Genomic DNA, 16,441 nt, shown 5'->3' on the forward strand with positions numbered 1-16,441 from the left:
GGAATCGTTCAGGACCCTGTACACCGTGTACGTTAGGCTCATATTGGAGTATGCGGCACCAGTTTGGAACCCACACCTAGCCAAGCATGTAAAGAAACTAGAGAAAGTGCAAAGGTTTGCAACAAGACTGGTCCCAGAGTTAAGAGGTATGTCCTATGAGGAGAGGTTAAGGGAAATCAACCTGACGACACTGGAGGACAGGAGAGATAGGGGGGACATGATAACGACTTACAAAATACTGAGAGGAATTGACAAGGTGGACAAAGACAGGATGTTCCAGAGACTGGACACAGCAACACGGGGACACAGTTGGAAGCTGAAGACACAGATGAATCAAAGGGATGTTAGGAAGTATTTCTTCAGCCACAGAGTAGTCAGGAAGTGGAATAGTTTGGGAAGCGATGTAGTGGAGGCAGGATCCATACATAGCTTTAAGCAGAGGTACGATAAAGCTCATGGTTCAGGGAGAGTGACCTAGTAGCGACCAGTGAAGAGGCGGGGCCTGGAGCTTGGACTCAATCCCTGCAACCTCAACTAGGTGAGTACAACTAGGTGAGTACCTGAGCCTCACTATCCTCATAAAAACTCTTTACAGCATTTAGTAACTTACTACCTATTCCATATACTTGCAACATCTGCCACATTGCTCCTCTATCCACTCCATCATATGCCTTTTCTAAATCCATAAATGCAATAAAAACTCCCCTACCTTTATCTAAATACTGTTCACATATATGCCTCAATGTAAACACTTGATCTACACATCCCCTACCCTATTATTATTATAATTATTATTATTATTATTATTATTATTATTATTATTATTATTATTATTATTATTGTTGTTGTTGTTGTTGTTGTTGTTGTTATTATTCACAAAAGAGTGCTAAGTTTTGTGGGTCATACAACATTATAACAGAATGAGAAAAACAGTAATAGTGTTTGATAGCTTACACCTTATTAAAGAATGCTGAATGGTTTTTACTTGCCACCATTTTCCTTTAGATATTCTAACAAATTATGCACTTTCTCCTGCATTATTCTTTGAATCAGCTTAAGCCTTTTACCTAATAACAAAATTTCAGAATATTAAGAGTTACATTGTTTACTTTTTTTAGGCAATGAAAATTTCTAATTCTGCTAGAAAAGAATCAACAGTTGGAGAAATTGTAAATTTGATGTCAGTTGATGCTCAGCGCTTCATGGACCTCACAACATATGTAAACATGTTATGGTCTGCACCACTACAAATTTCTATAGCCCTTTACTTCCTCTGGGACCTCCTAGGTAAGTCATAAAAATACTGTTGCATTGTGTGTACTAATATTTTAATGAACAGGATGGCAGTTTATCCACATGTAGCTGTAATCATTATATTAAAGCAAATCTATGTAGTTTTTTTGCTTATGATGCACATTTTACTATTTTTTAATTTTTTTTAATTATTTGCTGAGTGATCTTGTTAGTCTCCTAGTAACTTATGTTGTACAACATCACAACATTTACACTTCCTTATTTTAGAAGGCAAAAATAAGAGTTGTAATTTTTTGGCATATTGGAGATGATATCCTTTGTATATCATTTTATATATTTTTTAACACTGGCTGTCTCCCACCAAGGCAGGGTGACCTGAGAAAGTAACACTTGTCACCATCATTCACACTATCACTCTTGCCAGAGGCATGCAGATACGACAGTTTAGATGTCCCTCCAAACAGCCAGTACCTTCACAAAATATTACCCTGCTCAAACTTCAACAGTTCAACAAGTTCCAAAAACCATTTGTTTCTATTCACTCCTATCTAACACACTCACACATGCCTGCTGTATGTCCAAGACCCTTATACACAAAACCTTCTTTACCCCCTCCATCCATCCTTTCCTAGGATGATCCATATCCTGCCTTCCCTCCACTGCAGATTTATATACCCTCCAAGTCATCCTGTTTTACTCCATCCTCTCTAAATGACCAAACCACCACATCCCCTCCTCAGCCCTCTGCATAATACTTTATGGTGTAAACTGTTCATAGATGTCCCCTTTTTAAACTCGTTAGTTTAAATAACAGACAGTAATAGTATGTTTTGATCAGTGTCAGAACATCTTTTGAAATAGGTTCAGTGAACTATAGGAATCACAGCCTATGAGTTTTATCCCAAAAACGTCGAATTTAGGCAAGTCTCTTGTCTGCTGTTCCATACTTATTACTGTTTTCATCTATATAAACAGAAACCCTAGGCTGGAAGAACCTTTCAGTGCACCAGAGACAAAGCACTTGATATAAGAAGGTGGCAGTTTCTGTGATTTATTGAATTCTAAAATGTTTTTAATTCTTAAAATACAATATTTTATAAATTGTTTATAATGAAACATTTAACAGCACCAAAAAACAGAGAAGCTAGCTGTAGTGGTATGGAAGGCACCACATAAAAGTATAATAGGATTAGTATATACAATTTGACCGGAAATTTGGACGTTAATTGTGACTGTTTTGATGCAGTCTGAATGGCCAGGATTCATGTATCATTTCTCTTTAGCAGATCCTGAGCAAACTACTTGTATCCCTAATAGAGGGGATATGATATGATCCCCCTTGCTAGGCCAGAAAACTCTGGTCATTCATGTAAGCAATGTTGAAACTAAGAATGGTATACTATCAAACTTCACAAATTTGTGGGATTGAATTATCCATTAGTCACATATTTTGATGGGCAACAAACAAATAGATTAGACTGAAATTTTTTGCAGTGACCATTTTTCTTTTTTCTGGTTTAGGGGCCTTGGTTTTCACCTTGCCTCAATTATAGTATTGTGGTTGATAACAAGAGCAAGTTATGGGTGCATTCCTCACCTGTTATCTGTGTACCACAGCACTGATTTGCCTGATGAGCACAGTTGAACACCTAAAACTTACTTGAGGACACAAAGGTAGGTATTAGGAATAGGGGTGACATAATTCCAGTTGAGCTTTCCAGTGCTCCTGAAACAGAAGTATCTTTCAATGTTTATAATGTAGTTACAATATCCAAACTTTTCACCTTTATCTACCAGGTCCCTCTGTACTTTCTGGCTTGGCAGTTATGATTGTGCTCATCCCCGTGAATGGGGCAATTGCCAATAAAATGAAGTTGCTACAGGTCAAACAGATGAAGAACAAGGATCAGCGTGTTAAGCTCATGACTGAAATCCTTAATGGAATAAAGGTTAGTGATAGAAAGTAGTACAGTAATCCCTCACATAACATGGTGATTCATTTCTGAAAATCATAGTCTTACATAAAATAGCATTATGTAAAGTGAAGACTGTATGGGAAAAATAAGGTTAAGTTCTTGACATCTTTATTTTTTAAATTTCTTAATTCATCATAATTAATTAATTTTATCATACCTTACAGTCTAATACAGTATATTTGATTACTGACAGAAGTGTATGGAGAGGGTTGATGTTAATATTGTAAAAACAATAGCCAAATTTTCATACCAAATTGTATCAAAGATATAGGAACTCCCCATACCTATACCAGACAAACTTACACCAAAGATAAATACATTTTATGAAGCCAAGTGAAAGAATTTTTAATGCAACAATGACGGAGAAAGCATCAGCTTTGCCCATCTACTCACCACACCCATAATGAACTCGTGTGTAAATGCTAAAGATAAATTTATTCAACCAGGAAAATAACTGTTATATGGAAGAAACGAGGGACTAGGAAGGAAGTTGAAAGTGAATATAGATAAGAGTAGGGCGATGAGGGTATCAAATGAGTTAGGTAATGAAAAATTGGATATCAGATTAGAGGGAGTATGGAGGAAGTGAATGTGTCAAGATATTTGGGAGTGGACGTATTAGCAGATAGGTATATGAAAATTAAGGTAAACCAAAGACTTGATGAAGGGAAAAAGATGGATGGTACATTGAGGTATCTGTGGAGACAAACAACATTATCCATGGAGGCAAAGAAGGGAATGTATGAAAGTATAGTGGGTGTGAAGCATGGGTTATGAATGTTGCAGCGAGGAGGAGGCTGGAGGCATTGGAAATCTCATGTCTAAGGGCAATATGTAGCATAAATATTATGCAGAGAATTTGTTGTTTGGAGATTAAGAGAAGGTGCAGAGTCAATAAAAGTATTATTCAGAGGGCTGAGGAGGGGTTGTTGAGGTGGTTTGGTCATTTAGAGAGGATGGAACAAAATAAGATGACTTGGAAGGTGTATAAATCTGTAGTGGAGGGAAGGTGGGGTAGGGGTCATCCTGGTAATGGATGGAGAGGGAAGGGAATATAGGAGGTTTTGTGCACAAGGGGTTTGGACATATACATGTAGCAGGCATGTGTGAGTGTGTTAGGAGTGGAGACAAATGGTTTTTGGGACTTGTGCTGTTGGAGTGTGAGCTGGGTAATATTTTGTAAAGGGATTCAGGGAAACTGGTTAGCCAGACTTGAGTCCTGGAGATGGTAAATACTACAATGCTTGCACATTAATGGTGGGGCTGGGGATATTTGCTATTTGAAGGGACATCTGAACTGTCGTATCTGCTCGCCTCTGGCAAGACAGTGATAGTGTGAATGATGGGGAAAGTGTTTCTTTTTTTGGGTTACCTGCTTCAGCAGGATACGGCCAGTGTCGAAAAAAAGACGACGATGATGCCAACAACAACAGAAACAAACAACATCAGAAACAAATAACAGTAATAAACAACAACAGATAAACAACAGCAGAAACAAACAACAAGAGAAACAAACAACAAGAGAAACAAACAACAAGAGAAACAAACAACAAGAGAAACAACAACAGAAAGAAACAACAAGAGAAACAAACAACAACAGAAACAAACAACTCCCACCACCCCCTCTCTTTCTCTCTTTTTAATAAATATAATTTGATTGATACAGTTCAATATACGTATGTTGAAGTGTTGAAATTCATGTTACTGAATAGTACATCAATTTGTGTACCAATTGTTTGTGCATATAACCTTATTAAGATATTTAATTTTTAGGTTCTAAAATTATATGCTTGGGAGCCTTCATTTGAGGAACAAGTGATTGCTGTACGTAATAAGGAAGTAAAGATTCTGAAGCAAACAGCAATCCTGAATGCAGTCACAAATTTCACCTGGACCTGCACCCCTTTTCTAGTAAGATACCTGTTAAAATTTTGATTATTTTTTCAAAGGTTTATGCTCCTAATTCAGCTAAAAGAAAATAGTCTTAAGCAGCATCACAGTAACTTACTACAGCGGAACCTTGGTTTTCGTTTGCCCTGGTTTTCGTCAAATTCTGTTTTTTAAAACTTTTTTCGTCAAAATTTTGTCCCAGTTTTCGTTCATCACCTCGGTTTTCATCGAGTTGACAGTGGTCCGCCGTACTGAACATGTCTGCCTGCCAGCGCCCACACAAAGCATCCCACGCATTCTGAGTCACTCTGGCTTTGTTTCTCGTTGAGTGAGCATTACCCAGCGAGTTCATCTGAAACATTCCGTAATAATCCATTGTTTTTTGTGCTTCTTTATTGAGTGCAACTGCTTAATAATCCATCATGGGGCCAGAGAAAGTTCTGAGTGCCAGCCCTTTGATAAGAAGGCGAGAAACACAATAGAATTCAATGGTGGTAGAGTGTGGTAGTGATAGTGGTAGAGGGTGGTAGTGATGGTGGTAGAGGGTGGTAATGATGGTAGAGGGTGGTAGTGGTTGTGATTGTGGTAGAGGGTGGTAGTGATGGTGCTAGAGGTTGGTAGCGATTGTGGTAGAGGTTGGTAGTGATTGTGGTAGAGGTTGGTAGTGATTGTGGTAGAGGGTGATAGTGATGGTGGTAGAGATAACCTCTCCTTCCTCTCCCCCCCCTCCTATACGCCAACAAGAGTTGTCAGTAAAGGTAAAAGTGATGTTAAATGTTCATTTATCCATTTCATTAATCCTTTATATTTATATCATTGTTTTCTGTATGTAAAACTATAGTTACTTTATAAAATGTGTTTTTTGATAATATTTTTGGGTGTCTGGAATGGATTAATTGGATTTACATTATTTCTTATGGGAAATATTGCTCAGTTTTCGTTGAATTTGGTTTTCGTCAGACTTTCAGGAATGAATTAATGACGAAAACTGAGGTTCCACTGTATTTTCTTAAAGATCACAAAATGTACAGCACACACACGGTTTTTGGTTCCCTTTGCTCTGCTAGGATTCTTGTAGTGGATCCATGTTCTCTGTTTGGCTCACCTCCAGTGATTTGTCCTGATTTGCCACAATAATGTTTTCAGTTATATAAATGACTTGCAAAGGGAATAAATAACTACAGAATGATTGTGGATGGAGTAAAAAATTTTTGTATAATGGAACTGGGAGTAAGCAAAAGCAGACCATATGATCGTAATGAGATATTAGTGTCAGATAAAGAAATAGATTCAGAAATTGTTTTCAAAAGATGGTTACCAGAAGATTATATAAAAAAAAATAATTTTGTACAGTGGCAAATTATAAATAACTTTTAACCCGTAAACGGTCCAAACATATATATACGTTTTTTCAACATTTGAAAGTATGTAAAAAAAAGTAGATCTTCTTTTTGTTTTTTTACATTTGAAAATGTGTAAAAAACTTTGATCTACTTTTTTTTTGTTATATTTAAAAATATGTAAAAAAAACGTAGATCTACTTTTGTAGCACTACACATGTGAACGTAGATCTGCTTGGACCGTTTACGGGTTAAATATGTGGATGAAAAAATCCTATAAAAAGAGTTTATATACAATATATGCTTTTTTAAAATTAGAATATGCAGTACCTGTGTGGACCCACACATAATAAACATATTAGTAAGATTAAAAAGGGTCTAAAGAAAAACTACAAAATGATTCTCTTAGATTACAATAATATGAGTTAGTTTTCAAGAAAGGCTGAATATACTAATGATGCCCTCACTGGCTAATATGAGGTAGCACACTCAGCTCACACATTGAGTATCCATGGTTCAATGCCCAGTAAGAGTGGAAACATTAAGTGTGTTACCTTAAGACACCTGCCCTCCCCATTCACCTAGCAGTAAATAAGTACCCGAGTGTTACCTGACTGGTGTAGGTCACATCCTGGGGACAAAATTAACCTAAGTTGCCCAAAATGCTCTTCATAACCTGGGCCTTTCTATATAGTACGTCATAGATGTCAGTTAGGTCTGTATCATATACTTGTAGAAATGAAGATTATTATTAGTATATTAAAGTGTTGTATATATGTACATTTAGTTTACTATAGTAAGCATTGTAGGTATTCTGTCTAAATTGTGAGTTTTTTCATAGTCAACCTATCCCAGATCTAAAGGTGGTCTGATAATAGGACTTCTACTGTATAAAGTTTTTTTTTTTTTTTTTTTTTTTTTAAACAAGTCGGCCGTCTCCCACTGAGGCAGGGTGACCCAAAAAAGAAAGAAAATACTTTCATCATCATTCAACACTTTCACCACACTCGCACATTATCACTGTTTTTGCAGAGGTGCTCAGAATACAACAGTTTAGAAGCATACACATATAAAGATACACAACATATCCCTCCAAACTGCCAATATCCCAAACCCCTCCTTTAAAGTGCAGGCATTGTACTTTCCATTTCCAGGACTCAAGTCCGACTACATGAAAATAACCGGTTTCCCTGAATCCCTTCACTAAATATTACCCTGCTCACACTCCAACAGATCGTCAGGTCCCAAGTACCATTCGTCTCCATTCACTCCTATCTAACATGCTCACGCATGCTTACTGGAAGTCCAAGCCCCTTGCCCACAAAACCTCCTTTATCCCCTCTCTCCAACCCTTTCAAGGACGACCCCTACCCCACCTTCCTTTCCCTATAGATTTATATGCTTTCCATGTCATTCTACTTTGATCCATTCTCTCTAAATGACCAAACCACCTCAACAACCCTTCTTCTGCCCTCTGACTAATACTTTTATTAACTCCACACCTTTTCCTAATTTCCACACTCCGAATTTTCTGCATAATACTTACACCACACATTGCCCTTAAACAGGACATCTCCACTGCCTCCAACCGTCTCCTCGCTGCTGCATTTACCACCCAAGCTTCACACCCATATAAGAGTGTTGGTGCTACTATACTTTCATACATTCCCTTCTTTGCCTCCATAGATAACGTTTTTTGACTCCACATATACCTCAATGCACCACTCACCTTTTTTCCCTCATCAATTCTATGATTAACCTTATCCTTCATAAATCCATCTGCCGACACGTCAACTCCCAAGTATCTGAAAACATTCACTTCTTCCATACTCCTCCTCCCCAATTTGATATCCAATTTTTCTTTATCTAAATCATTTGACACCCTCATCACCTTACTCTTTTCTATGTTCACTTTCAACTTTCTACCTTTACACACATTCCCAAACTCATCCACTAACCTTTGCAATTTTTCTTTAGAATCTCCCATAAGCACAGTATCATCAGCAAAAAGTAACTGTGTCAATTCCCATTTTGAATTTGATTCCCCAAAATTTAATCCCACCCCTCTCCCGAACACCCTAGCATTTACTTCCTTTACAACCCCATCTATAAATATATTAAAAAACCATGGTGACATTACACATCCCTGTCTAAGACCTACTTTTACCGTGAAGTAGTCTCCCTCTCTTCTACACACCCTAACCCGAGCCTCACTATCCTCATAAAAACTCTTTACAGCATTTAATAACTTACCACCTATTCCATATACTTGCAACATCTGCCACATTGCTCCTCTATCCACTCTATCATATACCTTTTCTAAATCCATAAATGCAATATAAACTTCCCCACCTTTATCTAAATACTGTTCACATATATGCTTCAATGTAAACACTTGATCTACACATCCCCTACCCACTCTGAAACCTTGCTCATCCGCAATCCTACATTCTGTCTTGCCTCTAATTCTTTCAATTATAACCCTACCGTACACTTTTCCTGGTATACTCAGTAAACTTATTCCTCTATAATTTTTACAGTCTCTTTTGTCTCCTTTCCCTTTATATAAAGGGACTATACATGCTCTCCACCAATCCCTAGGTACCTTCCCCTCTTTCATACATTTATTAAACAAAAGTACCAACCACTCCAACACTATATCCCCTCCTGCTGTTAACATTTCTGTCATGATCCCATCAGTTCCAGCTGCTTTACCCCCTTTCATTCTACGTAATGCCTCACGTACCTCCCCCACACTTACATTCTGCTCTTCTTCACTCCTAAAAGATTGTATACTGCCTCTCTTTCTTCCTTAACATTTAAAAGTTCCTCAAAATATTCTCGCCATCTACCTAATACCTCCATCTCCCCATCTACTACCTCCCCTACTCTGTTTTTAACTGACAAATCCATACTTTCCCTAGGCTTTCTTAACTTGTTTAACTCACTCCAAAAATTTTTCTTATTTTCATTAAAATTTCTTGACAGTGCCTCTCCCACTCTATCATCTGCTCTCCTTTTGCACTCTCTCACCACTCTCTTTACCTTTCTTTTACTCTCCATATACTCTGCTCTTCTTATAACACTTCTGCTTTGTAAAAACCTCTCATAAGCTACCTTTTTCTCTTTTATCACACCCTTTACTTCATCATTCCACCAATCACTCCTCTTTCCTCCTGCCCCCACCCTCCTATAACCACAAACTTCTGCCCCATATTCTAATACTGCATTTTTAAAACTATTCCAGCCCTCTTCAACCCCCCCACTACTCATCTTTGCACTAGCCCACCTTTCTGCCAATAGTCACTTATATCTCACCCGAACTTCCTCCTCCCTTAGTTTATACACTTTCACCCCACTCTTACTTGTTGTTGCCACCTTCCTCTTTTCCTATCTACCTCTTACTCTAACTTTAGCTACAACTAAATAATGATCCAATATATCAGTTGCCCCTCTATAAACATGTACATCCTGGAGCCTACCCATCAACCTTTTATCCACCAATACATAATCTAATAAACTACTTTCATTACGTGCTACATCATACCTTGTATATTTATTTATCCTCTTTTTCATAAAATATGTATTACTTTGAATTTATTGAGTAAGCTCTTGACCCTTAAACTGTCCAAACATAGATATACATTTGCTCGTGTTGCACTCCGAACGTAGATGAATGTTTTATTTTTCATTCCTTCAAAATTGGGACAATAGGCCTGAGTTGCCTAGATATGAAAGAATGGGTCTTAACACTTGGTGTGCGCAATACTAAAAAATCTGGGACCACTTAGTACCTTGTGGGAGCACCAGTTCAATTGAGTGGCAGCTAGAGCAAATAGTGTGGCAAACACCAGGGATTCACTGATGTCATGTCGTATTAACACTCACCTTTTAAGAGGAAAGTAAAAGTAGGTTAGATAAATACATGAGTGGGTGTGGGTGGGTGCGAATTGGACCTGAAGAGCTTATGCTACTAGGTCAGAGGCCGTGCTCCTTCCTTCACTGGATGTGACCTGACTAGGTGGGTCATTGGGGTAAGCCAGGGGATAGCATGGACCTGCCTTGCACGGGCCAGTAGGCCTGTTGCAGTGTTCCTTCTTTCTTATGTTCTTATATATTCAGCAAGCTGGCCAGCTGTCTGGTTTTGGCTGTCTGTTTATTTCTCTGTCTCTCTCACATGTACACATAAGTACAGTTATTATACATAGTGTAAATTACCTAGGATAACCCAAAAATTCCAGGCAAAGTGCTATACTGTGCTTGTAGATATAAGACATAAATAACCATGATGCAATATGCATTTTCACTTGCTCAGGAATCAGGGAGTGGCTCATAAACCAACAATTTTACGAGCCACTCCCTGAGACAGAGACAAGCAGACAGAAAGACAGATACACACAGACAGACAAAGACAGATAAACATAGCTAGACAGATAGATAGACAGATGTAGACACAGATAGACATACAGACAGATAGACACAGACATGTTTGTGTGTAACAGTGAAAACAAATAAAGCAAGGGTTCCCTGAGTGCACATTCATAAAGTGTCACTGGGCTGTCAGCAGTTTACTGACACTTGTCATAATACCATTCTTCAAGAAGTTTCATACATGCTCCAGGCACACAGGCAGACAGAAAGACAGATAAGCAGAGCTAGACAGACACATATAGACAAACAGAGATAGATATAGATAGATAGAGATAGATAGACAGGTAGACACAGACATGTTTGTGTGTAACAGTGAAAACAAATAAAGCAAGAGTTCCCTGAGTGCACATTCATCAAGTGTCACTGCCTGTCAGCAGTTTACTGACACTTGTCACAAGACCATGCTTCAAGGTATACTCCAGCGTGTCTAAAACATTGCTGGGACCTATAAATACTTTGTATATATTTCTAGACAATAGTAAATGACCCAGGCAGGTGAAAATGTTCACCTTTCGGTATGATTGTGACTATTTGAATACTATTTCAGTACCTAATATTAGTGTCAGAACAAAGATTGGCAATGAAATCACAAGAACTATTATAAATTGTAATTATCAGAACATAAAAAATATATAAATTAAAATAAAAACGAGAAAAATAGGTATATTGGTAACACTTCTGCAAGCGGCAGGAGTCAGTGTTGCTGTCAGGTAAGCATCCAGCGCCAACTTCACGGGCTTATATCTCGGTACATATTGACCCTAAATTTTTTTTATCCCGTAACATATAGAAAAAATGCGCTCTTTATTTTTTTATTTATTTTGCTTTTTTCTTTTTTCAAAATATTCAGAGCGCTACACGAGTGAACGTAGCTCTACATTTGGACAGTTTAAGGGTTAAAGCAAATTGTGTATTAACAAGATTTAATAGTGTTGTCATGGCATTTTAAGCCTTTCAGTGTCAGTCCTGTTGTATGACAGCATTGAAACCAGTGACGATCCCATAGTATGATGCCGTGAGCTCAGCTCACTCAAGCTCTGAGCAGTAAATTTGGGCACTAGATATGAGAGAATGGGTCTGTGCGGTAACTGTGCACCATATTTTTGGTGTTTTTGGTTTAAAACAATGACTTTAGTGTATTTTCGTATGATTTTTATGGTTGTATTCTCAGTTTCTTGGTCTCATTTGATAGAATGGAAAATATATTACAGAAGTAGAGATGATTTTGATTAGATTTGGAACTGAAAGTACATGTAACTTGAAACTGAGGTTAAAGTAGCAGAAATGTTTGATTTTTGCCCATGTTCCAAAGTACGCAAATAACGTCATGTCCAATATGCATCCAGCTGGCCAGTCTGATAAGCATTTAGGAATGCAGTGACATTATTTATACAATTATTACAATAATGCAGTAGTCTGCATAAAAGTAATTTTTCTATTTTTTGTGTGAATAAAAATTCAAAATGAAAAGCAAGCGTAATATAAGATGGGCCTGGAAACATGACTAAGGAGCAGAGGAAATGTTTATTTAGCACCAGGAATGTCTACAGTGTTTATTCTGGACCCTATTTTCAAATTGGCAATGGTTGAATTTTATGTGAAATTGGCCAAGTTACCGATTTCTGAAGACGTTATTGGGTAGTTGAGATAGGTAAATTGGCGGTTTTTTACTCACTCAATAGAATAAAAGGAATACTGAAGAAATAGCTATGAGGTTGGTTGACTGGAACAATGAATTTGGCCAAAAATAGAGCTTAAAGTTGGCGAAATTACCAATGCGCAAATATCGCCAAGACCACTGACTTTGTGAGAGCATAATTCTATAATTTTTCCATCAAATTTCATACTTTGGGTTTCATAACCTTTGGAAAAAGATTCTCTATCATTTCCAAAGATATTTTTTTTTCTTCTTTGAAGATTCTTCGAACCTGGGAACAAGTTTGCAAGCAGGGGTTGCAACACTGAAAGGGTTTATACTCAAATGTAGTTTCTTTACTAACACATTGTTGAGAATTTCAAAATGGCTCTTCAAAATTCAATCTTATTGCACTATTGTATATGCACATAATGTGTGTGAATGTAAAGACTGGGTTCATGTTTATTAATATGGCTTTTTCCTCTTGCAGGTTTCCCTGGTTACTTTTGCTACTTATGTAAATATATCCGAAGAAAATATTCTAGATGCAAAAACTGCTTTTGTGTCTCTCACATTGTTTAATCTTCTACGCTTTCCCATTGTTATGCTGCCTATGCTCATCTCTAATATAGTGCAGGTAAAGCATTACAAAGTGCAGTTTTTTTTTATATATGTAACACTGTTTTTATTGCTAATAAATAATTAAAGTTTAGGCTGTCACTGATTACAAAATTGATAAATTATAATTACACAGTGTCTTACATGATATTAATGTGCAGTCTTGTTGGTCACCCATAATTTGTCCAGGGACTTCTTCCTGATACTACCTATGCAATTATCCAATGTTAACAACACTGGATAATTGTATAGGTAGTAGGTTGGTAGACAGCAGTCACCAAAGAGGTACTACCATCTGCCACATGAATGCAAAATGTAAAAAAGTTAAATATTTTATACTGACAGGATTGCTGGTGTTTGGTTTCCATCTTGTAAGCATGTAAGATATCAAGTAAATCTTGCAACTATTGCTTACATCTGCTGTAGTATACACAGGTGTATGAGCTTTCTTGTTAATAGGTCTTGCCCATGTAGTGTTTCCTTTCAGTCCATGGGGAAGTGCATTAGAAACCTTCATCCGTAAGTATTGTGTCATAAAGACTAGTAACCCCTTCTGCACCAGTTACAACAAAAACAAAGAAGGAAATTTTAAAGTCAGGTTCTTTGAAGTCATGGACATGGCAATGATCATAAACAATGGATTTTTAATGTTTTGAATGAAAAGAAGCTGAATGTCCTAGTACTAATTGATCTTTAAGTTACCGATGGCTTAAATTTATGCCACCTGAGAAAGTACTATCGATGTAAATTTATGCCAAAAGCGAGAGTTGTTTAGGCGGTTTGGTGTATTTAAAGAGGATGGGGTTGAATAGGACGATTAATAGGGCGTATAAATCTGGGGCGGAAGGAAGGAGGGGTAGGGGTCATCCCAGGAGGTGTTGGAGGGAGGGGGTAAGGAAGGTTTTGAGTGCTAGGGGTTTGAGCATCCAGCAAGTTGGTATGAACATGTTAGATTGGAGCAAGTCCTGGAGGTGGAAAGTACAGTGTCTGCACTCTGAAGGGATGGGAAGGGGATTTTGCATTGTGGACAGTCATTTGAGTTGTGATGTTTGCACATTTCTAGTAAGACAGCTGTTGAATGAATGATGATGATGATTGTTACATTTTCTTAGGGGTCAGCTTACCTTGATGGGAGATGGTTGGCATGGCTAAAAAAAACTTTGTGAGCGTGTTAGATAAGAGTAAATGGAGACGAATGGTATTTGGGACCTGACGAGCTGTTGAAGTGTGAGCAGGGTAATATTTAGTTAAGGGATTCAGGGAAACTGGTTATTTGTACATAGCCGGACTTGAGTTCTGGAAATGGGAAGTACAATGCCTGCACTTTAAAGGAGGGGTTTGGGATATTGGCAGTTTGGAGGGACATGTTGTGTACCTTTATACGTATATGCTTCTAAACTGTTGTATTCTGAGCACCTCTGCAAAAACAGTGATTATGTGCGAGTGTGGTGAAAGTGTTGAATGATGATGAAAGTATTTTCTTTTTGAGGATTTTCTTTCTTTTTTTTGGGTCACCCTGCCTCGGTGGGAGACGGCTGACTTGTTGAAAAAAAAAAAAAAAAAACTCATCTGAGTTTTCTTTGATTTTATCTTAATAGTTCTTGTTCTTATTGCTTTTACTCTTACATCCATGGGGAAGTGAAATAAGAATCTTTCCTCCGTAAGCCATGCGTGTTGCAAAAGTCAACTAAAATACCGGGAACAATGGGCTAGTAACCCCTTTTCCCGTATGGCCTACTATAAAGAAGAAGAAAACCGTCAATGTGGGATGTTTGAATGTGCGTGGATGTTGTGCAAATGATAAGAAAGAGATGATTGTGAAGGTTATGAATGAGAAGAAACTGGATGTCCTGGCTTTAAGTGAAACAAAGCTTAAAGGGGGTGGAAGAGTTTCAGTAGACAGAAATAAATGGGATTAGGTCAGGGGTTTCAAATAGAGTTAGAGCTAAAGAAGAAGTAGCAATAATGTTGAAGGATAATTTATGGCAGGATGTGAAAAGTGGGTTGTAGTTAGCATTAATGCACCTGGAGAAGAGAGAAGTGTAGAGGAGAGAGAGATTTTGAGAAATATTGAGTAAATGCGTGGGAAATTTTGAACCAAGTGAGAGAGTACATTCTTATGGTTGGAGAGCTCAATGCTAAAGCGGGTAAAAATGTTGTGGAGGGAGTAGTAGGTAAATTTGGGGTGCCAGGGGTAAGTGAAAATGGGGAGCCTTTAATTAAGCTATGTGTAGAAAGAGGTTTGTTATTAAGTAATACATATTTTATGAAAATGTGGATAAATAAGTATACAAGGTATGATATAGCAAGTAATTAAAGTAGTTTGTTAGATTATGTATTGGTGGATAATAGGTTGATGGGTAGGCTCCAGGATGTACATGTTTATAGAGGGGCAACTGATATATCGGATCATTATTTAGTTGTAGCTACAGTTAGAGTAAGAGGTAGATGGGACAAAAGGAAAATGGCAACAGCAAGTAAGAGGGAGGTGAAGGTGTATAAACTAAGGGAGGAAGAAGTTAGGGTGAGATATAAACAACTATTGGCAGAAAGGTGGGATAGTGCAAGTATGAGTAGTGGGGGGCTTGAAGAGGTTTGGAATAGTTTTAAAAATGCAGTATTAGAATGTGGAGCAGAAGTTTGTGGCTATAGTTGGGTGGGTGCAGGAGGAAAGAGGAGTGATTGGTGTAATGATGAAGTAAAGGGTGTGATAAAAGAGAAAAAGATAGCTTATGAGAGGTTTTTACAAAGCAGAAGTGTTATAAGAAGAGCAGAGTATATGGAGAGTAAAAGAAAGGTGAAGAGAGTGGTGAGAGTGCAAAAGTAGAGCAGATGATAGTGGGAAAGGCACTGTCAAGAAATTTTCAAGAAATTTTGCAGAAAATAAAAAATTTTGGAGTGGAATAAACAAGTTAAGAAAGCCTAGGGAAAAAATGGATTTGTCATTAAAAAAACACAGTAGGGGAGTTAGTTGATGGGGAGCTGGAGGTATTGGGTAGGTGGTGGGAATATTTTGAGGATCTTTTAAATATCGATAAAGAAAGGGAGGTGGTAATTTCATGCACTGGCCATGGAGGTATAACATCTTTTAGAAGTGAAGAGCAGGATGTGAGTGTCGGGGAGGTGCATGAGACATTATGTAGAATGAAAGGGGGTAAAGCAGTTGGAACTGATGGGATCATGACAGAAATGTTAAAAGCAGGGGGGGAATGTAGTGTTAAGAGTGGTTGGTATTTTTGTTTATTAAATGTATGAAAGAGGGGAAGGTACCTAGGGATTGGCAGAGAACATGTATA

At 37.7% G+C, this 16,441-nt stretch overlaps 1 protein-coding gene across 6 annotated transcripts in view; it reads left to right on the forward strand.

The window, feature by feature from the left end:
- LOC128687898 (multidrug resistance-associated protein 1) overlaps positions 1 to 16,441 on the forward strand; it is a 196,140-nt gene that overhangs the window by 60,455 nt on the left and 119,244 nt on the right. For all 6 annotated transcript variants that reach the window (XM_070083532.1, XM_070083534.1, XM_070083530.1 and 3 more), the window contains 4 exons: positions 1,119 to 1,287; positions 3,052 to 3,203; positions 5,004 to 5,141; positions 13,018 to 13,164. In XM_070083532.1, the coding sequence (XP_069939633.1) occupies positions 1,119 to 1,287; positions 3,052 to 3,203; positions 5,004 to 5,141; positions 13,018 to 13,164 (606 nt within the window). The remainder of the gene's footprint in view (positions 1 to 1,118; positions 1,288 to 3,051; positions 3,204 to 5,003; positions 5,142 to 13,017; positions 13,165 to 16,441) is intronic.

This window comes from Cherax quadricarinatus, chromosome 10 (genome assembly GCF_038502225.1).
Source record: "Cherax quadricarinatus isolate ZL_2023a chromosome 10, ASM3850222v1, whole genome shotgun sequence".
NCBI lineage: Eukaryota > Metazoa > Arthropoda > Malacostraca > Decapoda > Parastacidae > Cherax > Cherax quadricarinatus.